The sequence below is a fragment of the Heterodontus francisci genome, chromosome 23, assembly GCF_036365525.1.
Source record: "Heterodontus francisci isolate sHetFra1 chromosome 23, sHetFra1.hap1, whole genome shotgun sequence".
NCBI lineage: Eukaryota > Metazoa > Chordata > Chondrichthyes > Heterodontiformes > Heterodontidae > Heterodontus > Heterodontus francisci.
This window is the reverse complement of record NC_090393.1, coordinates 62254950-62278465: the sequence shown is the minus strand read 5'-3', so window position 1 is coordinate 62278465 and position 23516 is coordinate 62254950. Positions and strand designations below refer to the sequence as shown.

At 45.0% G+C, this 23516-nt stretch overlaps 1 protein-coding gene across 4 annotated transcripts in view; it reads right to left on the bottom strand.

The window, feature by feature from the left end:
* The window catches only part of cabin1 (calcineurin binding protein 1), a 678888-nt gene that overhangs the window by 211521 nt on the left and 443851 nt on the right, over positions 1–23516 (bottom strand). For all 4 annotated transcript variants that reach the window (XM_068055415.1, XM_068055418.1, XM_068055416.1 and 1 more), the window contains one exon: positions 21656–21819. In XM_068055415.1, the coding sequence (XP_067911516.1) occupies positions 21656–21819 (164 nt within the window). The remainder of the gene's footprint in view (positions 1–21655; positions 21820–23516) is intronic.

Genomic DNA, 23516 nt, shown 5'->3' with positions numbered 1-23516 from the left:
CAGATGACACAAAACTTGAAAGTAAATGAACTGTGAAGAGGATAGTGATAGACTTCAGGAGGACATAGGCTGGTGGTAGACACGTGGCAGATGAAATTTAACGCAGGTAAGTGCAAAGTGATAAAGTCTTTGCAGGGAGAATAAGGAGTGGCAACTAAAGGGTTCAAAAGTAGGTGCAGGAGCAGAGACCTGGGGTTATATGGGTGGAGTTTTAAGGACAGCTCCATCATTACCTCCCTGCTCTTATATTCTATGCCTCGGCGACTAAAGGCAAGTATCCCATATGCCTTCCTAACCATCTTATCTACCTGTGCTGCTGCCTTCAGTGGTCTATGGACAAGTACACCAAGGTCCCTCTGATCCTCTGTACTTCCTAGGGTCCTACCATCCATTGTATATTCCTTTGCCTTGTTAGTCCTCCCAAAATGCATCACCTCACACTTCTCAGGATTAAATTCCATTTGCCACTGCTCCAGCCCATCTATATCGTCCTGTAATCTAAGGCTTTCCTCCTCACTATTTACGACACGACCAATTTTCGTGTCATCTGCGAACGTACTGATCATACCTCCGATTTTCACGTCAAAATCATTGCTGTACACTACAAACAGCAAGGGTCCCAGCACCGATCCCCAGGGTACACCACTGGTCATAGGCTTCCACTCGCAAAAACAACCCTCGACCATCACCCTCAGCCTCCTGCCACTCAGCCAATTTTGGATCCAATTTACCAAAATGCCCTAGATCCCATGGGCTCTTACCTTCTTAACCAATCTCCCATGCAGGACCTTATCAAAAGCCTTACTGAAGTCCATGTAGACTACATCAACTGCCTTACCCTCATCTTCACATCTAGTTACCTCCTCGAAAAATTCAATCACGTTTGTTAGACACGATCTTCCCCTGACTAAGCCTGTCCAGCAGAATTTTTTCCAATATTTTCCCAACCACTGATGTTAGACTCCTTTGTGGCCTCCTTATCTCGAGAGACAATGGATAAGCGCCTGGAGGTGGTCAGTGGTTTGTGAAGCAGCGCCTGGAGTGGCTATAAAGGCCAATTCTAGAGTGACAGGCTCTTCCACAGGTGCTGCAGAAAAATTTGTTTGTCGGCGCTGTTACACAGTTGGCTCTCCCCTTGCGCCTCTGTCTTTTTTCCTGCCAACTGCTAAGTCTCTTCGACTCGCCACACTTTAGCCCTGTCTTTATGGCTGCCCGCCTGCTTTGGCGAAAGCTGGCAACTGACTCCCACGACTTGTGATCAATGTCACAGGACTTCATGTCGCGTTTGCAGACGTCTTTAAAGCGGAGACATGGACGGCCGGTGGATCTGATACCAGTGGCGAGCTCGCTGTCCAATGTGTCTTTGGGGATCCTGTCATCTTCCATGCGGCTCACATGGCCAAGCCATCTCAAGCGCCGCTGACTCAGTAGTGTGTGTACGCTGGGGACATTGGCCACCTCGAGGACTTCTGTGTTGGAGATACGGTCCTGCCACCTGATGCCAAGTATTCTCCGGAGGCAGCGAAGATGGAATGAATTGAGACATCGCTCTTGGCTGACATACGTTGTCCAGGCCTCGCTGCCATAGAGCAAGGTACTGAGGACACAGGCCTGATACACTCGGACTTTTGTGTTCCGTGTCAGTGCGCCATTTTCCCACACTCTCTTGGCCAGTCTGGACATAGCAGTGGAAGCCTTTCCCATGCGCTTGTTGATTTCTGCATCTAGAGACAGGTTACTGGTGATAGTTGAGCCTAGGTAGGTGAACTCTTGAACCACTTCCAGAGCGTTTAGTTTAGTTTGGAGATACAGCACTGAAACAGGCCCTTCGGACCACCGGGTCCGTGCCGACCATCAACCACCCATTTTTACTAATCCTACATTTATCCCATATTCCTACCACATCCCCACCTGTCCCTATATTTCCCTACCACCTACCTATACTAGGGGCAATTTATAATGGCCAATTAACCTATCAACCTGCAAGTCTTTGGCATGTGGGAGGAAACCGGAGCACCCGGAGGAAACCCACGCAGACACAGGGAGAACTTGCAAACTCCACACAGGCAGTACCCAGAATTGAACCCGGGTCGCTGGAGCTGTGAGGCTGCGGTGCTAACCACTGCGCCACTGTGCCGCCCGTCGTGGTCGCCAATATTGATGGAAGGAGCATTTCTGACGTCCTGCCCCATGATGTTCGTTTTCTTGAGGCTGATGGTTAGGTCAAATTCATTGCAAGCAGCCGCAAACCTGTCGATGAGACTCTGCAGGCACTCTTCAGTGTGAGATGTTAAAGCAGCATCATCAGCAAAGAGGAGTTCCCTGATGAGGACTTTCCGTACTTTGGACTTCGCTCTTAGACGGGCAAGGTTGAACAACCTGCCACCTGATCTTGTGTGGAGGAAAATTCCTTCTTCAGAGGACTTGAACACATGTGAAAGCAGCAGGGAGAAGAAAATCCCAAAAAGTGTGGGTGCGAGAACACAGCCCTGTTTCACGCCACTCAGGATAGGAAAGGGGTCTGATGAGGAGACACCATGTTGAATTGTGCCTTTCATATTGTCATGGAATGAGGTGATGATACTTAGCAGCTTTGGTGGCAATCCAATCTTTTCTAGTAGTCTGAAGAGACCACGTCTGCTGACGAGGTCAAAGGCTTTGGTGAGATCAATGAAAGCAATGTAGAGGGGCATCTGTTGTTCACGGCATTTCTCCTGTATCTGGCGAAGGGAGAACAGCATGTCAATGGTCGATCTCTCTGCACGAAAGCCACACTGTGCCTCAGGGTAGACGCGCTCGGCCAGCTTCTGGCGCCTGTTTAGAGCGACTCGAGCAAAGACTTTCCCCACTATACTGAGCAGGGAGATTCCATGGTAGTTGTTGCAGTCACCGCGGTCACCTTTGTTTTTATAGAGGGTGATGATATTGGCATCGCGCATGTCCTGGGGTACTGCTCCCTCGTCCCAGCACAGGCACAGCAGTTCATGTAGTGCTGAGAGTATAGCAGGCTTGGCACTCTTGATTATTTCAAGGGTAATGCTGTCCTTCCCAGGGGCTTTTCCGCTGGCTAGAGAATCAATGGCATCACTGAGTTCCGATTTGGTTGGCTGTATGTCCAGCTCATCCATGACTGGTAGAGGCTGGGCTGCATTGAGGGCAGTCTCAGTGACAACATTCTCCCTGGAGTACAGTTCTAGGTAGTGCTCAACCCAGTGGTCCATTTGTTTGCGTTGGTCAGTGATTATGTCCCCCGATTTAGATTTGAGGGGGGTGATCTTCTTGATGGTTGGCCCAAGAGCTCTCTTCATGCCATCATACATTCCTCTGATGTTTCCGGTGTCTGAGGCCAGCTGAATATGACTGCATAGGTGTTGCCAGTAGTCGTTTGCGCAGCGCCTGGCTGTTCTTTGTGCAGTGCTTCTGGCTGCTTTAAGTGCTGCGGATGTTAAATCGCTGGGGGCTTTCTTGTAGTTCAACAGTGCAATGCGCTTAGCGGCTATGACAGGTTCCAGCTCTTCATTATGAGATTGAAACCAGTCTGCAATTCTCTTCGCACTTTTGCCATAGGTGGTCAAAGCTGACTCATAGATGGCGTCTCTGATGTGGGCCCACTTGGTCTCAGCATCCCCTGTGGGAGTGTTTTGAAGGGCTGTTCCAAGAGAATTTAGAAATTTTTGTAACAGCTGTGGGTGAGAAATGCTGCTCGTGTTGATGCGCGGGTGGCCCTTCTGCTTGGAATGATGCAACTTCTTTGGTCTGAGTGTAACCTTGCTGCACACCAGGGAGTGGTCGGTGTCGCAGTCCGCACTGTGGAAGCTGCGTGTGATTTGAACACTGTTTAAGGCGGCTCGCCTTGTGATGATGAGGTCTAGCTGGTGCCAACGACGCGATCTTGGGTGCCTCCATGAAACCTGATGACAGGGTTTAGTGTGAAAGAACGAGTTGGTGATGCAGAGGTTATGATAGGTACACAACTCAAGCAGTCTCTGCCCGTTCTCATTCATCCTTCCAACGCCATAGCGCCCAAGGCAGGAGGGCCATGAGTCATGGTCGGCCCCAACCCTGGCATTAAAGTCCCCCAGCAGGAATAGGTGTTCGGTGTTGGGGATGCTGCTAATGATGTTATGGAGTTCCTCGTAGAACTGATCTTTAGCTTCAGGTGGGGAGCAGAGTGTTGGAGCATAGATGCTGAGTAGGTGTACTGGACCAGAGGTGGTGAGCAGTCGGATTGACAGTATGCGTTCCGAGCCATTTGAGGGAGGCTCTATCATGCTGAGCAAGGAGTTTCTGATGGCGAAGCCCACTCCCTGCTGTCTTGGTTCTTCAGGAACCCTGCCCTGCCAGAAGAAGGTGTAGTCTTGCTCTGCTAGAGATCCACTCGCGGGGAGGCAAGTCTCCTGAAGTGCTGCAATGTCTACATTGAGTCTACTGAGCTCGTTAATGATGGCGGTCTTCCGAGAATCGTTGATTTGTGTAAGGTCGTCCAACAGGCCAGGACACATAGTTCTGACGTTCCAGCTTGCAAAGCGAAGGGCTGGTACCTTCTTTCCTTTTTTCGTGTTGTTTGGTGCGGTGTATCAGTCCACCTTTCGGGCAATGACCCTGAACTCCAAGCACCCATTGAAGCAGGTAGACTGTGGCGGGACAGAAACTTATTGACCGGGGGCTGCCCGGATTGAGGCGGGCGGTAGCTGTCCAGTGAGGTGCAATGACAACTCCCACCGACAAAGGCAACCCGTGGCACCCAGTTTCTACGCCAATTTATCTGGACTTATAACTCGTAACTGCTGCCTTCCGTGTTGTTTCAGTCGCTGTGAGGCAACTATGGAGTGACCTCTCCATGGCGCATGCCTGGGTGAATTTATGGAGGTTGAGAGTTGCCCAGTCATCAAAACCCCCCTCTCGGCCTTTCTGGTGGGGTCCAAAGGAGTGCAGTGCACAACGTTTGGCACCAGTATGGCTGCAGGAACTGCCGGAAACATGCCAAAGGTGACACATGACCGCCTACGGGGTTCCGCTCCGGATTATCTGTTAGGGTTTACTCCCTTAGCCTTTCTCTCCCGAGATGCCCACAAGGCAGTGGGGTTGTTAGGGCCCCTACACAGGTGTAGGATGATGCCGGTAGGAGGAGGGGATGCGAGGGGGAGGGGTGGAGGGAGGGGGAGCTGGGAAGGGGGCTGTAAGGGGGTGGGGGATGGTGCAGGGGAAAGGGGTGCGGGGGGAAGATGGTGCGGGGAGGGGGGCTGGGGGGGGGAGGGGTTGTGAGGGGGTGAGCTGTGAGGGTGGAGCAGGGAAGGGGACGGGGGCGGTGGAAGGGGGGGAAAAGGGGAGGGAAAAGCGGGTGCAGGTAATATGCCATTTCCTCAGTGCCCACCATCGACGTCTGGAAAGCTCATCCACGTCCTTCGGGAGGTGAAGCATCTTTTGGCGGACTTACAGAGGTGATTACATTCGCTAAGGGTTTTTTGATGTGGTTTATATAAAGGCATACAGCATTGCCGACAGTGCGCTGTTAGACTCACCGGCCTGTTATTACCTGGTTTATCCATGTTACCCTTCTTAAATAATGGTACCACATTCGCTGTCCGCCAGTCCTCTGGTACCTCTCCTGTGGCCAGAGAAGATTTGAAAATGTGTGTCAGAGCCCCGCTATCTCCTCCCTTGCCTCACATAACAGCCTGGGATACATCTCATCTGGGCCTGGGGATTTATCCACTTTTAAGCCTGCTAAAACAGCTAATACTTCCTCCCTTTCAATGCTAATTTGTTTAAGTATATCACAATCCTCCTCCCTGATCTCTACACCGACATCATCCTTCTCCAACGTGAACACAGATGAAAAGTAATCATTTAAACCCTCACCTATGTCCTCCAGCTCCACACAAAGATTGCTACTTTGGTCCTAATGTGCCCTACTCTTTCCCTGGTTATCCTCTAGCCCTGAATATACTTATATAAAACGCCTTGGGATTTTCCTTTATCTTGCCCGCCAGTGTTTTCTCATGTCCCCTCTTCGTTCTCCTCATTACTTTTTTTAAGTACCCCCCTATACTTTCTATACTCTTCTGGAGCCTCCGCTGTTTTCAGCACTTTGAATCTGACATAAGCCTCCTTTTTTTCCCCTTATCCAATCCTCTATATCCCTTGACATCCAGGGTTCCCTGGACATGATGGTCCTACCCTTCACCTTTACGGGAACACGTTGGGCGTGAACTCTCACTATTTCCTTTTTGAATGACTCCCACTGGTCTGATGTAGACTTTCCTACAAGTAGCTGCTTCCAGTCCACTTTGGCCAGATCCTGTTTTATCATATTGAAATCGGCCTTCCCCCAATTCAGTACTTTTATTTCTGGTCCATCTCTGTCCTTTACCATAACTACCTTAAATCTTACAGAGTTATGGTCACTATCCCCAAAATGCTCCCCCACTGACACTTCTACCACTTGTCCGGCTTCATTCCCGAGTACTGCCCCTTCGCTTGTTGGACTTTCTACATGCTAGCTCAAAAAGTTCTCCTGTATGCACTTTAAGAATTCTGCCCCCTTTAAGCCTTTTGCACTAAGACTATTCCAGCTAATATTGGGGAAGTTGAAATCCCCTACTATTATTACCCTATTATTATTACACCTCTCTGAGATTTATCTACATATCTACTCCTCTATCTCTCCGTGACTGTTTGGAGGCCTGTAACACACTCCCAGCCAAGTGATTGTCCCCTTTTTGTTTTTAAGTACTACCCATATGGCCTCATTTGAGGAACCTTCTAAGATATCATCCCTCCTTACTGCAGTAATTGACTCCTTGATCAACAGTGCAATGCCACCTCCTCTTTTACACCCTTCCTTGTCACGCCTGAAGATTCTATACCCTGGAATATTGAGTCCTGCCCTTCCCTCAACCATATCTCTGTGATAGCAATAATATTATATTCCCATGTGTTAATCAATGCCCTCAAGTCATCTGCTTTACGAGTAAGACTCCTTGCGTTAAAATAGATGCAATACAGCCTTGCATTTTTCACTTGTGCCTTAACAGGTCTATATTTGCTCTGCCTTCCAGACTGACTCAGTTTCTCTTCTATATTTGATTGTGCATCACCCCCTACTGTACCTCCACTCTGTATCCCATTCCCCTGCCAAATTAGTTTAAATACCCCCCAACAGCACTAGCAAACCTTCCAACAAGGATGTTGGTCCCGTTCCGGTTCAGGTGCAACCCGGCCAACTTGTACAGGTCCCACCTTTGCCAGAAACAGACACAGTGATCCAGGAAACTAAAGCCCTCCCTCCTGCACCATCTCCTCAGCCATGCATTCATCTGCTCTATCCTCCTATTCCTATACTCACTAGCACGTGAGACCAGGAGTAATTCAGAGAATACAACCTTTGCGGTCCTGCTTTTTAATCTGCTACCTAGCTCCCTAAATTCTTGTTGCAGGACCTCATCCCTCCATCTATGTCTTTGGTACCAATGTGCACCACGACCTCTGACTGTTCACCCTCCCCCTTCAGAATGTCCTGCAGCCTCGCAGTGACATCCTTGACCCTAGCACCAGGGAGGCAACATACCATCCTGGAGTCACGTTTGCGGCCACAGAAACGCCTGTCTGTACCACTTACGCTAGAATCCCCTGTCACTGTGGCCCTGCCACTCTTCTTCTTCCCCTCCTGTGCAGCTGAGCCACCCATGGTGCCATGAACCTGGTTCTTGCTGCTTTCCCCTGAGCCATCACCCCCAACAATATCCAAAGCAGTATATCTGTTAGAGAGGGGGATGGCCACAGGGGACTCCTGCACTACCTGCCCTCCTCTACTCTGCCTGGTGGTCACCCATTCCCTTTCTGCCTTTGCAGCATTTGCCTGCGGTGTGACCACCTCGCTAAACATGCTATTCACAATGAGCTCAGCATCGTGGATGCTCCACAGTGAATCCACCCGCAGCTCCAGCTCTGTAATACGGCCAAGTCAGTCGCTGCAGATGGATACACTTCCTGCACACATGGTCATCAGGGGCATTGGAAGCGTCCCTGATTTCCCACAAAGGGTAGGAGGAGCATATCACGGGTGCGAGCTCTCCTGCCATGACTTACCTTTAGATTACTTAGATACTCCCTTTAATTAATAAATACTAATTACACTAGGGTCCTTGTTCTACTCCAAATGCTACAATCTAAAGTCCTTAATAAATTACACAAAAAAAAAATACACTTTAGTAGTACTAACCTTATCACTTATACGGTAGGTTTTTTTTTCAAAAAAGAACTTTCCCCTTTTTTAAAAGCTATTTACAGGCACTGACAGCTGTTACTTACCCAACCAATCACCTTGCAGATTTCCTGTGATGTCACTGTTGCCTTTCTTTCCTTCTTTTTTCAAAACTCCGGTGTGCCTGGACTGCTCTCCGCTCCACTCCCGGAAGGTAAGTGTCTAGGCCACGATCCTCGGGCTCTACTTATCTGCTCCTCTCCAAATAGAATGTTATTGTTTATTGCGAGGGGAATTAAATACACAAGTAGGGAGAATGCTTCAGCTGTACAGGGCATTGGTGAGACCACATCTGGAGTACTGCATACAGTACTCATCTCCTTATTTAAGGAAGGATGTAAATGCGTTGGAGGCAGTACAGAGAAGGTTTACTAGACTAATACCTGGAATGGGCAGGCTGTCTTATGAGGAATGATTAGACAGGCTAGGCTTGTATCCGCTGGAATTTCCAAGAGTAAGAGGCGACTTGGTTGAAACATATAAGATCCTGAGGGGTCTTGACAGGGTGAATGTGGAAAAGATGTTTCCCCTTGAGGGAGAATCTAGAACTAGGGGTCACTGTTTAAAAATAAGGGTCGCCCATTTAAGACAGAGATGTGGAGACATTTTTTCTCACAGAGGGTCGCGAGTCTTTGGAATTCTCTTTCTCAAAAGGCAGTGGAAGCAGAGTCTTCGAATATTTTTAAGGCAGTGGTAGATAGATTCTTGATAAGCAAGGGGGTGAAAGCTTATCGGGGGTAGGTGGAAATGTGGAGTAATCAGATCAGCCATGATCTTATTGAATGGCGAGGCAGGCTCGAAGGACCGAGCGGCCTACTCCTGCTCCAAATACATATATTCGTATGTGCTACCCCAATTTGCCATTCTTCTTGTCCAACATCCAGCATTATATGAGCAGAAATTTCCTCTAACTAAATATTTGGAAAACCAAAGCCATTGCCATCAGCACAAAAGTAAAATACTGCAGATGTGGGAAATCTGAAATGAAAACAGAAAATGCTTGAAATGCTCAGCAGGTCTGGCATCAGCCCCTGCCACAACTCTGTTCCCGAGCCATCAACTCCATTCTTCCACCTCTGTAACATCACCAGTCTCCACCCTGCCTTAGCTCATTTGCTATTAAAACCCTGATCCATGCCTTTGTTACTTTTAAACTCGACTATTCCAATGTTCTCCTGGCTGGCCTCTCACTTTACACTGTCCGTAAACTTGAGCTCAACCAAAATTCTGCTGCCTGTATCATAACTTCCTGTTCATCCATTTCGCTTATGCTCGCTGACCTACACTGATTCCCAATCCAGCAACACTTCGATTTTAAAATTCTCATCTTTGTTTTCAAAACCTACAAAGGATAGTTTCATCTCAGAATTAAGAAAAAAAAAACTTGCATGGAGAAAGACTTCAAGATGTAAAAAGGTTAGAGTGGGCAGGTTTGTCCCCGAGATGTATATATATTTTAAAAATCGCTCAAATTAGAGATCATAAACACCATCAAAGAGAAAAGGGGAGAAACAAAGATTATTTGAAAGGAGAGAGGAATAAGAGGTATTTTAAATATACAAAGTGTAAATATAAAGAAACTTGTTAATCGATATGGTAACAGTGAAGTAGAAGCAGAAAAGCAGCAACTTGAAAACCAAAAGCAAAGATGTAGATGACTTAAGGAAGATATAACTTGATCCCTGGGATCAGATCGTCACATTCCAGAGATGGAAAGCACAAGTCAGTCCAACCTGACAGCTGATTGGAGAGGTGATAGTTGATATTAATGCTCTGAGTTATAAACTGATTGCTGCCTGTTGCTCTAGAATGTTTACTGCAGGTATTGAAGTCCCCGACATATCACTGAATTGACATAAAATTACGAATTTTTGATAATTGCTTTGATATGAATTATTATTCCATATGTAGAAGTAACAAATGAAAAATGGAAATTAAAGATTGGTGGGTGTCCTGTTGCCTTCTTGAAATCTTGAGTAGCAGGCAATTAAATTGCTCAACAGAAATACTGCAACTTAATTATGCTGTTGGCAGAATATGGTCTTAATTAATGTGATCTGAATTGGTTTTCAATCTAACCTTGATAGGGGTTCAAGATGTATGATAATCTTTAACAAACTTTCAAGTAATCAGATGTAAGTTTCCTACCGGGGAAATTGAAAACGACCAGAGTTTTCTGCTACCTGCAGAGTTGGAGAGAGTTTTGACAGCAGGGCAACAAGATGTTGAAGTAGTATCACTACCATCACTATCAGAATAAATGTCTAGGAGCCACAAATAGGTTTTCAATACCGCGTGTGTAACCGAGATGAATCGTGTACACAGACACAATTGCTACAACGAGCTGAAGTAACACATCTAACCATTCCAAGCAAAACAGGGAGAGTAACTTCACTCTAGATTATAGACTCAAAGAAGCTTACAGCTTATAAGCAGTATAAGGCAATTGCGACTGTTGGTGAGTGTGTTCCTCTAAATGAAATATTTATCTGATTCACTCAAAGATGAAATGGTCTCGGTCTCAATCATTCCCTATGACAAAGCATTCCATATACTAAGAACCTTCAAGATATTTTCCTAACTTCCCTAATCCATAAAAAAATTAAATAGGTGAGTCCTTCTCACCATCTACTGATCATATTAAAACCCTTCATAGTTCCAAAAATCCTCCATTAAATCTCCGGTTACCCTCTTCTGGTCCAGTAGAAATATTTCCAGTATCTCAAGTCTCTCTTCATAATTCTAGTTTCCCAACCCCGCTATGTTGATGAAGTCCTACTCACTAACATCTTGGGACTTGTGCCAAAATTGGGAGAGCTGTCCCACAGACTAGTCAACCAACAGCCTACTCACGGAATCATACTTTATAGAAAATATCCCATCATCATCCTTGGGTAGACAAACATATGGTGACACAGTGGTATAAAGTCGGGAGGAAGTAGTCCTAGGCGCGCTCAACATTGATTCCGGACCCCATGAAGTCTCATGGCATCAGGTCAAACACAGGCAAGGAAACCTCTGCTGATTGCCACCTACTGCCCTCCCTCAGCATCCATCAGGCACTGTGGGCGATCAGCAGCAGCAGAACTGTATTCAACCACAATCTGTCCTCATGGCCAAAATAACCCTCTCTCTGCCATTACCCTTCAAGCTAGGGGACCAACCCTGGTTCAATAAGCAGCATAAGAAAGCATGCCAGCAGCAGCAACAGGCATACATACCAACGAGCTGCCAACCTGGTGAAGCTATAACACAGGACTACATAAAAACAGAAAGTGATGTAAATACTCAGTAGGTCCGGCAGCATCTGTGGAGAGAAAAGCAGAGTTAACGTTTCAGGTCAGTGACCCTTCTTCAGAACTGGCAAAGGTTATAAAAGTAATAGGTTTTAAGCAAATAAAGCGGGGGTGGGGGAAAAGAGACAAAAGGGAAGGTGTGTGATAGGACAGAGGGCCGGAGAGATTAACTGACAAGGAAATTACTGAACTCAATGTTCAGGCTGTGGCGTGCCTAATCGGAAAATGAGGTGCTGTTCCTCGAGCTTGCGTTGATGTTCACTGGAACACTGCAGCAGGCCGAGGACAGAGATGTGGGCATGAGAGCAGCTGACTGGCCCTTTTTTATTTTCATTTTATTTTATTCCATTTTTTTTTGTTCTTTTACCATGTGCCTGCCAACTGTTTTTTTCATGTTTGCGCTTTTGGCTAGGGCTGCTCATTATTCTGCCATTAACACTCCCTCTGCTTTGTCCTTCATCACACATCGGGTTGTAATCTCTGGAATACTCCCAGTGCCACGTGCTCGTGAGTATAGAAATAGGAGAATAGCACAGATGAATGCGTGGCTTAAAAGTTGGTGCAGGAGGGAGGGTTTTAGATTCCTGGACCACTGGGACCATTTCTGGGGATGGTGGGACCTGTACAAGCGGGACAGTCTACATCTGAACCAGAGGGGGACTAACATCCTTGCTGGTGGGTTTGCTAGTGCTGTTGGGAAGAATTTAAACTAATTTGGCAGGGGGAGGGGATGCAGACTCCTAGAAAAATAGGGACACAGCTAAACCCAGGAAAGCGAACAAGTCAGAGGGAACACAGCGGAAGTAAGTTTCAAGGGAGTAAGACCAGGATGGAAGGCCTCGACTTTAATGCCAGAAGTATTGCAGGTAAAACGGATGAGTTAAGGGCAAGGATTGACATGTGGAATTGCGATATAGTAGCCATCACGGAGACATGGTTGAGGGAGGGGCAGGATTGGCAGCGCAATATCCCGGGATATAGAATCTTCAGGCGAGACAGAGGAGGGGGTAAAAGAGGAGGGAGTATTGCAATATTAGTCAAGGAGTCAGTTACTGCAGTAAGGAGAGATGATATCTCGGAGGGGGCATCCAATGAAACTTTATGGGTAGAGTTTAGGAATAAAAAAGGGACAGCCACATTGCTAGGTGTTTATGATAGACCCCCAGATAGTCAGCGGGAAATTGAGGAGCAAATATGTGCGCAATTTGCAGAGGTGTGTAAAAATAATAGGGTAATTATATTAGGTGATTTCAACTTTCCCAACATTAATTGGGATAGTCATCGTGTTAAGGGCTTAGATGGAGTGGAGTTCTTAAAATGTAGACAGGAGAACTTTTTAGCTCAATATGTAGAGGATCCAACAAGGGAGGGTGCAGTGCTGGACCTAATTCTGGGGAATGAAGCCGGACAGGTGGTTGATGTGTTGGTAGGGGACATTTTGGTGATAGCGACCACAACATGGTACAATTTAAGCTTGTTATGGAGAAAGAAATAGACAAGTTGCAAAAAAAGGTTTTGGATTGGGGAAGAGCAAATTTTAGTAAAATAAGGCAGGATCTGGCCAAGGTTGACTGGAAAGAGTAACTTGTAGGGAAATCTACAGAAGAGCAGTGGGAGGCATTCAAAAAGGAAATGGGGACGGTACAGGCCCAACATGTTCCCGCTAGGGTAATAGGTAGGAGCAACAAGCCCAGAGAACCATGGATGACCAGAAACATTCAGGGTATGATGAGAAGGAAAAGAGAGGCTTTTAGCAAATACAAGGAGAGCAAATCAATGGAAGTATTAGTGGAGTACAGAAAATGTAGGATGGAGCTTAAGAAAGCAATTAGGAGAGCAAAGAGGGGATATGAGAAAGCTTTGGCTGGTAAAAGTAAGGAAAATCCCAAGATATCCTGTAAGTATATCAATGGGAAGAGGATAACTAGGGAAAGAGTAGGACCCATTAGGGACCAAGGGGGAAATTTGTGGGTGGAGCCAGAGGACATTGGTAGGGTGTTGAACGAACACTTCACATCTGTCTTCACCCAAGAGAATGAGGATGTAGATATGGAACTTAGAGAGAGAGACGGTGAGGTTCTTGAGCAAATTGTCATAGGGAGTAACAAGGTATTGGAGGTTTTGGAAGGCTTAAAAGTGGACAAATCTCTAGGTCTGGACGATTTGTGTCCCAAGATGCTGTGAGAGGCGAGGGTGGGGATTGCAGAGGCTCTGACCCTAATTTTTAATTCCTCTCTGGCCACGGGGGAGGTGCCAGAGGACTGGAGAACAGCTAATGTGGTCCCACTATTTAAGAAAGGTTGTAGAGATAAGCCAGGGAACTACAGACTAGTGAGTCTCACGTCAGTGGCAGGGAAACTATTGAAGAAAATTCTGAAGGAGAGAATCTATCTCCACTTGGAGAGGCAAAATTTGATTAGGAATAGTCAGCATGGCTTTGTCAGAAGGAGGTCATGCTTAACAAACTTGATTGAATTTTTTGAGCATGTGACCAGGTGTGTAGATGAGGGTAGTGCAGTTGATGTAGTTTACATGGATTTCAGCAAAGCCTTTGACAAGGTCCCACATGGGAGACTTATCAAGAAAGCAAATGCACATGGGATACAGGGTAACTTGATAACTTGATTCAAAATTGGCTTAGCTGTAGGAGACAGAGATTGATGACAGACGGTTGTTTTAGTGACTGGAAGCCAGTGTCCAGTGGCGTACCACAGGGATCTGTGCTGGGTCCCCTATTATTTGTCATTTACATAAACGACATAGATGACTATGTGGGGGGTAGAATCAGTAAGTTCGCGGATGACACAAAGATTGGCCGAGTGGTTAACAGTGAGGTGGAGTGTCTTAGGTTACAGGAAGATATGGACGGGATGGTCAAATGGGCAGAAAAGTGGCAGATGGAATTTAACGCTGAAAAGTGTGAGGTGATACACTTTGGAAGGAGTAATGTGACACGGAAGTATTCAATGAATGGCCTGACACTGGGAAGTTCCGAGGAACAAAGGGACCTTGGCGTGTTTGTCCATAGATCTCTGAAGGCAGAAGGGCAGGTTAATAGGGTGGTGAAAATGGCATATGGGACACTTGCCTTTATCAATCGAGGCATAGATTACAAAAGCAGGGAGGTCATGTTGGAGTTGTACAGAACTTTGGTAAGGCCACAGCTGGAGTACTGTGTGCAATTCTGGTTGCCACATTATAGGAAGGATGTGATTGCATTGGAGGGGGTGCAGAGGCGATTCAACAGGATGTTGCCTGGGATGGAACATTTAAGCTATGAAGAGAGGTTGTATAGGCTTGGGTTGTTTTCGCTGGAGCAAAGAAGACTGAGGGGTGACCTGATTGAGGTGTACAAGATTATGAGGGGCATGGACAGGGTGGATAGGGAGCAGCTGTTCCCCTTCGTTGAAGGGTCAGTTACGAGGGGTCACAAGTTTAAGGTGAGGGGCGGGAGGTTTAAGGGGGATTTGAGAAAGAACTTTTTTTACCCAGAGGGTGGTGACGGTCTGGAATGCCCTGCCTGGGAGAGTGGTAGAGGCAGGTTGCCTCACATCCTTTAAAAAGTACCTGGATGAGCACTTGGCACGTCATAACATTCAAGGCTATGGGCCAAGTGCTGGCAAATGGGATTAGGTAGACAGGTCAGGTGTCTTTAACGTATCGGTGCAGACTCGATGGGCCGAAGGGCCTCTTCTGCACTGTATTATTCTGTGATTCTGTGATTAGCACACACTCTTTGCCTTTTCCCCATTCCCTCCTCGTCAGTTAATCTCTTCGGCCCTCTGTCCTTGCGCACACCTGCCCTTTTGTTCTCTTTTCCTCCAACCCCGCTTTACTTGCTTAAAACATATTATATTTGTAACCTTTGCCAGTTCCGATGAAAGGTCACTGACCTGAAACGTTAACTCTGCTTCTCTCTCCACAAATGCTGCCAGACCTACTGAGTATTTACAGCACTTTCTGTTTTTATTTCAGATTTCCAGCATCCGCAGTATTTCGCTTTTATTACACAGGGCTACATACATGGTAAACAGCAAAGCAGCACACAATAGACAGAGCTGAGCGATTTCATAATCAGCAGATCAGATCAAAGCTCTGCAGTGCTGCCACATCCCATCGTGAATGGTGATGGGCAATTCAAAAACTAACCAGAAGCGGAGGCTCCAAAAACATCCTCATCCTGAATGATGGTGGAGCCCAGCATGTCAGTGCAAAAAGACAAGGCTGAAGCATCTGCAACCATCTTCAGCCAGAAGTGCTAAGTGGATGAGGTCCCCACCATCACAGATGCCAGTCTTTAAAAAATTCAGTTCACAGATATCAAGAAATGGCTGAAGTCACCGAATGCAGCAAAGGCCTATGGGCCCTGACAATATCCTGGCAGTAGCAGTGTTGACTTGTGCTTCAGAACTAGCTGTGCCCTTAGCCAGGCTGTTCCAGCACAGCTACAATACTGGCATCTACCCAATAATGTGGAAAATTATCCAAGTATGTCATGTTCACAAAAAGTAGGACAAATCCAATCCCACCAATTACCGCCTAAGTCTACTCTCAATCTCAGCAAAGTGATGGAAGGTGTCTTCGATGGTGTTATGAAGTGACAGTTAACAACAACCTGCTCACCGATGCTCAGTTTGAGTTTTCCAAACCACTCAGCTCCAGATCTCATTGCAGCCTTGGTCCAAACAGGGACAAAAGAGCTGAGAGTGACTGCCCTTGACATCAAGGCGACATCTGACCAAGTGTAGCATCAAGGAGCCCTACTAAAATTGAATTCAATGGGAAACGGAGTGAAAACTCTCCACTGGTTGGAATTATACCTAGTGTTATGAACGCTGGACATTATAATATGTTCGTGCTTTTAAAAAAGGAGATCCAACCCATTACAACTGGGAGGAGTTTGGGACTTTTAACTGCAAGGATACTTTTTCAATGAGGACACTGTGTAATATATAAATGTGGTGCGAGCATTTCGAGAGTGTTAACAAGTTAGTGGGAAATACCTTTCTGTGTAATTTGGTATATTAGCTACCTACGAAGTACTGCTTAGGTAATGTTGATTTTTAGTTTAATTGTTATAGTAAAAGTCTTAAAACGTGAAATCTTGTTGTGTAATTCTTTAATCAGTCAGGAGAGTTCATATCTCATTTTAAAGTTAACAGTCTCTATTGAGGTCGTAACACTAGCACAAAGGATGATGGCTATGGTTGTTGGAGGCCAATCATCCAACTTCTTCACTCAGAGGGTGGTGAACCTGTGGAATTCTCTACCGCAGAAGGCAGTGGAGGCCAAGTCATTAAATATATTCAAGAAGGAGATAGATATATTTCTTAATGCCAAAGGGGTCAAGGGATATGGGGAGTAAGTGGGAATAGGTTACTGAATTAGACGACCAGCCATGACCTTTTTTGAATGGCGGAGCAGGCCCAAAGGGCCGAATGGCCTACTCCTGCTCCTATTTTTTTTCTATCTCAGTCGCAAAACATTGCTGCAGAAATTCCTCAGGGTAGTGTCCTAGGCCTAATCATCTTCAGCTGCTTCATCAATGACCTTCCCTCTAGCATAAGGTCAGAAGTGGGAATGTTCACTGATGTGTTCAGTACCATTTGCAATTGCTCAGATACTGAAGCAGTGCATGCATGCAGCAAGACCTGGCCAACATTCAGGATTGGGCTGACACGCGGTAAGTAACATTCGAGCCAAACAAGTACCAGGCAATGAGAGAGAATCTAACTATCTCCTCTTGACATTCAACGGCATTACATTCACTGAATCGCCCGCCATCCACATCCTGGAGGTTACCATTGACCAAAAAGTTAACTGGACCAGCCACATAAATACTGTGGCTACAAGAGGAGGTCAGAAGCTGGGGATTCTGTGGTACTGCAGCAACTCACCAAGGCTCCTTCGACAACACCTTCCAAGCCTGTGACCTCTAATACCTAGAAGGACAAGAGCAGCAGACACGTGGGAACACCACCACCTGCAAATTCTCCTCCAAGCCACACACCATCTTGACTTGGAACTATATTGCCGTTCCTTCACTGTCGCTGGGTTAAAATCCTGGAACTCCCTTCCTAACAGCAGTGTACTTACAACACATGGACTGCAACAGTTCAAGAAGGAGGCTCACCAACATCTTCTCAAGGGCAATTAGGGATGGGCAACAAATGCTGGGCTTGCCAGCGATGCTCACATCCCAAGAATGAAAAAAAAAATCCATGCTGCATGTTCTGAAGTCTTTTTCTGTACTGCACACAACACTCTAAGTGTAACCTAACCATTGGCTTGTACAACTTTAACATTACTTCTTCAGTCTTGTACTCTAATCCTTATTCATCACAATGAAAATGCTGGCCTTGTTAATGCTTTATCTGCCTGTACTTGCACCTTCTGGAATATATCAACACTCCAGCATCTTTCGTTGAGTGCATATGCCGTTCCTTTTTTTGCTCCACACTTCTCCATATTAACTTGCATTTGCGACCTGTCTGCCTGTTATCTAATAATGATCATAATAAGATCGAATTCAATGTTAGTTTTGAAAAGAAGAAATTTAACACAGTTACTATGATTCTAGATCTTGGTAAGGCTAACTTTAACAGGATGAGGCAGAGATCAGCGGCCATAAACTGGTTGAAACTGTGATCAGGTAAAATTACAGATGAGCAGTGGAAGGTGTCCAAAAAAGAATTTAGCTTAATACAGGACCAATACATACCCAAGGGGCAAGAGCTCAGTTTATCAAATAAAACAGCCACAGTCAGCAAAAGAGGTGAAAGATAAGATAAGACTGAAGGAAAGAGCACATACAAATGCAAAGAATAATTAGATCTGGGGTCTACGAGAGGTATAAAGAGTATTAAAGGAAGACAAAAAAAAGTAAGAGCTGCAAAAACTGAATACGAAAAGATAATTGTGAAGGATATCAAGATTAACACAAAATGATTTTACAATTATATTAGGAGAAAAGGGTAGTCAAGGGTAATGTGGGCCCTTTAAAAACCAGATATGGGTAATATTGCAAATTAAAATAAGGAAATGGCAGACTTGTTGAGTGTCAGTCTTCACAGTGGAAGAAAAGACATTCCAGAGAAACGTATAGTGAATCAAAGAGTGGAACTCACTATAGCTAGAGGAAGCAAGAAAATATTAGAAAAATATGGCATTAAAGACTGACAAACCCCTAGGAATAGATGGTATCCATTCCATGCTTTTAAAGGAAGTCAGTGAGGAAAATTACTGATGCTTTAGTCATAAGTGAAGAACAGTGGAGGTCCAAAGAGATTTTGGCATCCATGTACACAGATCATTAAAATGTAGTAGTCAGGTACAAAAATATAAAAAAAGCTAATGTAATTTTAGCCTTTATAACAAGAGGGCTAGAATATAAAGGGGAGGAAGTTTTGCTACAGCTACACAAAGTCCTCATTGAGTCACATCTGGAGGACTGGGAATAGTTCTGGGTACCGAACCTTAGCAAGGATATACTTGGAAGGAGCACAGCACCGATTCACAGAACAGTTACAGGGCTGCAAGGGTTAGATTATGAGAGATTACATAAACTAGGTTTGTATTCCCTGGAGTAAATGAGGTTACCGGGTGATTTGATTGAGGCTTTTGGGACTTTGAAAAGAATTAATAGGTGGATAGAGTATAGGAAATAGGAGCAGGCCATTAGGCCCTATGAGCCTGCTCCACCATTCAATACGATCATTGAAAGAGAGAAATGTTTCCTGCTGGTGGGCGAGTCTAGGACAAGGGAATATACGTTAAAATCAGTTCAAGGCCATTCATCCCAAAAGTATTACTTTATCCTGAATAACATAACCCTCCATAGATTGTTCAAGCTTCTAAGCCGATGTTTATCCTTCAATTTCAATTCCAGCCAAATATGACAGCAGTAACAACATGTATTTATATAGTGCCTTTAAACTGTAAAACATCCAAAGGCACTTCACAGGAGTGTTATCAAACAATATTTCGCACGAAGCCACATAAGGAGATATTAGCATAAATGACCAAAAGCTTGGTCGAAGTGGTGTGTTTTAAGGTGCGTATTAAAGGAGGAAAGAGAGGAAGACGGCGGAGAGGTTTAGGGAGGGAATTCCAGAACTTAGGGCCTTGGCAGCTGAAGGCATGGCCACCAATGGTAGAGTGATTAAAATCAGGGATACTCAAGAGACTAGAATTGGAGGAGCAGATCTTTTAGAGGGTTGTAGAGCTGGTGGAGATTAGAGAGATAGAGAATGGCCAGGCCACGATGGGTTTTGAAAATTACTCATTTGACTCACCGCATCTCCGGTCTCCCATACGGCGGGTTATTTTGTATTTATGCTCACTGCTAAAGCTACAACAGCTATTTAGAACTAATGTTATCCATTTGATTCACCATTTTAGATTTTTTTCATCATGCTGCCTCTCATTTATTTCCTCATCCCAAGAAAACTCAGTTCTCCAAGTGTATTAAAACTTAACATTGAGTCCTGGAATTGTTCTCAGCATTCTTTCCGATAGCCCTGCCAATCATCTATGCCTGTTAAAAAATAAGATAACCAAAATTGTACACAATATTCCAAATGTGGCACCACCAGTGGGTTATAAAGAATAAATATAACTGTCTAGTAAATTGCTCGAATTACACCAGGGACCCAATTGCCTCATTAACAGCCTAATATTGACTGAAATCAATAATTACACACAAATCTTGTTTCCTATCAAAATTGACAGTGAAAACCTATGCTTTGTATAAACTTGTTTCCTGCACTAAATCACTTTACGCAGTTTTCCACATGCGAAATAATTAAAAGTTAAATATACAAAATAATGAAGAGAGATTTGGTACAGAAGAAGAAAACAAAACAAACTAAATTAAGGTAAGAAAATGGGGAAAGAAAGAAATTAATTAGAAGTAGAAACAATGAAAACAGTGTGGGATTTTGGGGACGAGGCCACCTGAGGTACTTATTGTTCCTCTAGCAGTACGAGCCTAGTGGCTTCAAAGCACAATGATGTGCTGTAAGAGACAGGTAATGGGAATGTCCATCACTTAACTTTATTCATATCATCTGTATGAGGCAATAACAAGGGAATATTTGAACTTGTCCTCTCTATATGGCTTCTCACCCCATTTTTAGAAAATGGGCTTTTCATATTCATATTTGTTTCATTAATCTGAGAAAAGAAATGATGCTGATATCTGTATGTATAACATTCCTCACATAATAACTGGGCATTGATTCATATTTCTCAGAGGAATGCCAACATAATGAAATGCTCACTATACAAAGGCCTTTCTCAAAATGGGCATGTTCCTGCAGTTGAGGTATGAGCTGACGGAACAGTGGAACTGACTCAAGTGTCAGAATGGCCTGCTCATGTTCCTATCCATATAGGGAAAGCTAATGCAAACTGAGTTAATTTGCACTTGGAAAAAGCAAACAAAATTGCCACTTGATGATACCTCTATATGGCCCTAATATCCACATCAGCTTTATTGCAACAACACTGGCTCATCTTGATACTAGTCTAGAGCTTGTGACACTTTTCCCACTCCACTATCCAGATCTCAAGCTGTAGTGAGACCTACTTGAAGAAAACACACCTTACCAACAGTCACAGAGATCATCATCTGTGTATTTCCTGTTCGTAAATTGAGCTTTTACCCGTTCAATGTTCTTCTCAAGTTCCTGTAGTATTCCATTTTCTACACTGAAACAAGCTACATGACTAGTTAGATGCTGCAGACATGTCCTGATGGCACTGTGGTTAACAATCATATTGAACAAATTCATTCACAAAAAACAAAGGTCAACAGCAATCATTTTCTTAACATAGTCCATATATTGATGTCTGAAAAGATTACTAAGCGTTGCAATCCATTCAATTCTCCTGCACATCACAGAACACAACTCATTGCAGGATGAATAAGAGGTCTCCCACTATTCTAAAAAGGGTCAAAGTGCGGTACAGAATGAGAAGCATCTGGGTTCAAGGTGCTGGATTATTAAGTGTTTCTGAAATCAAAGTCAGTTACAAGACCCCAAGGTTACAAGCAGCTATTGATTCAAAAGCTCTAAACGTGCACACTTACTTTCCCTGGTCAGGTGTCCTTTGAAGCATGGAAGATACTCTCAGCAGTGTATTATGGTCCTTCAGCTGTGATAGAACATCAAGTAAGATAACAATCGAACGGTTCATATGTGAGGCAAAGCTGCCAGGACGGTCAATTTCATCCACAGGAATACGCCAGATTCCCTAGAGGAAAACAAAGTTTGATCCATTCAGCATTCAGGTTTTAAATTAGAGAATTAAAATAAACCAGATATGCAGAATCCATGATTTCAAAATGTTACACAAAATTACCACATTGCAAACATTTGGGGAAGAATCTACGCAGAAAAAGGCAGCCTTATTTGTTCCATACTATGTAGCATTTCAGAAAAGCTGGGCTAGCCCAGTACAGGTATATTTCAGTGGGTTATAGTAGAGTATATAACCAAATGATCCTACCCTATAGTACATTGTTATAGAACTACACAGAAGTTACAACATGGAAACAAGCCATTCGGCCCCACCAGTCTATATTGGGTATACCCTCCACCCAAGCAGATTCACCGCAGTGGATTTGGGGGTGTCCAAGTGACACACTCTGGAGAGACTGGTCTAGTACTTTGTACAGCTGAAGCATGACATCTACCCCCTTGTATTTTGGTCCTCTAGAGATAAAGACCAGCATTCCATCAGCCTCTTTGATTATTTTCTGCACCTGTTCATGAGATTTTAATGATCTATGCACCTAAACCCCAAAGTCTTTGTGGAGCTACACTATTTCTAGCTGTTCCCCATTTAGAAAGTACTGTGTTCTATCCTTTAGGTCCAAAGTGAGTTGAATTTTACAGACCTCCCAATGTCAGGGGTCGTGGCGGGGGGGTGGGGGGCAGAAAATGCCTCTGGGAGAGGGTCGCCACGCACCCCAACGCCAGGAGGGCCCGGCCCAATATTGCGGGTAGCCCCAAGGCCTTGTGGCGGCCCCCCTGCCGCTTGGCAACGGAACCACTATTTAAATATTTAAAATCATTAAATTAATTATATTTACATTCCCGCTGTCTGTACCGGTGCGATCTTTGTGCCGCTGGCTGGCACTCCCACGCCTTCGGATCCCTGTCCAGGGGACCGAGGCGGAACACTGGTGGTGAGGGGGGGAGGAGGTAGGTTTCTCAGTGTGGGGGGGGAGCAGGGTCAAAATAATATCATTGGTGCAGGGGATGGTGAGAAGGGTTATAGTTTAAAGTTTATGCACTTTGGGTGGGGGAGGGGGAAGGTTGAGTGGGCAAGGCGAGTGTTTTGAGGGGGGGAGAGGGCAAGTAATTAATTGTATGGTTATTGGGGTTGGGAGAGGGGCAAAACATATCTTTTTATTTTTTTCATTCAATGTCTCTTTAAAAATTTAAATTGAACGTTAGGGCTCGAAACCTTTTAAAAATGGCGATAGCACCTGCGCACAGGCAGCTGACGCCATTGCCGGGGACGGACAGTCTGCCCCTCCACATCACGGGAGGAGTGGCCCGCCCCGGCTATTTAAATAAGCTGCCGGGCTTAATATCACGGGCGGGCGACCACTGTTTTTGCCTGCCGCCAAAGTCTAAATTTCAGCCCATTTAATCTATCAATATCTCTGTGTAATTTTATGCTTCCATCTACACTGCTTAAAATGCCTCCTATCTCTGTGCCATATTCTCACTCACTCCCCTTAAATATCGGAGCCTAAGCACCAACATGGCATAGAGGAACAATGAAATCTAGGGGTACAGATACAAAAATCATTAAAATTAACATTGCAGGTTAACAAAGTCATAAAAAATGCAATCACTCAATTTCATTTCCAGAGGGAAGGAATTGAAAAGCAGAGGAGTTATGTTAAATTTGTATAGAACCTTGGTTAGACCACACTT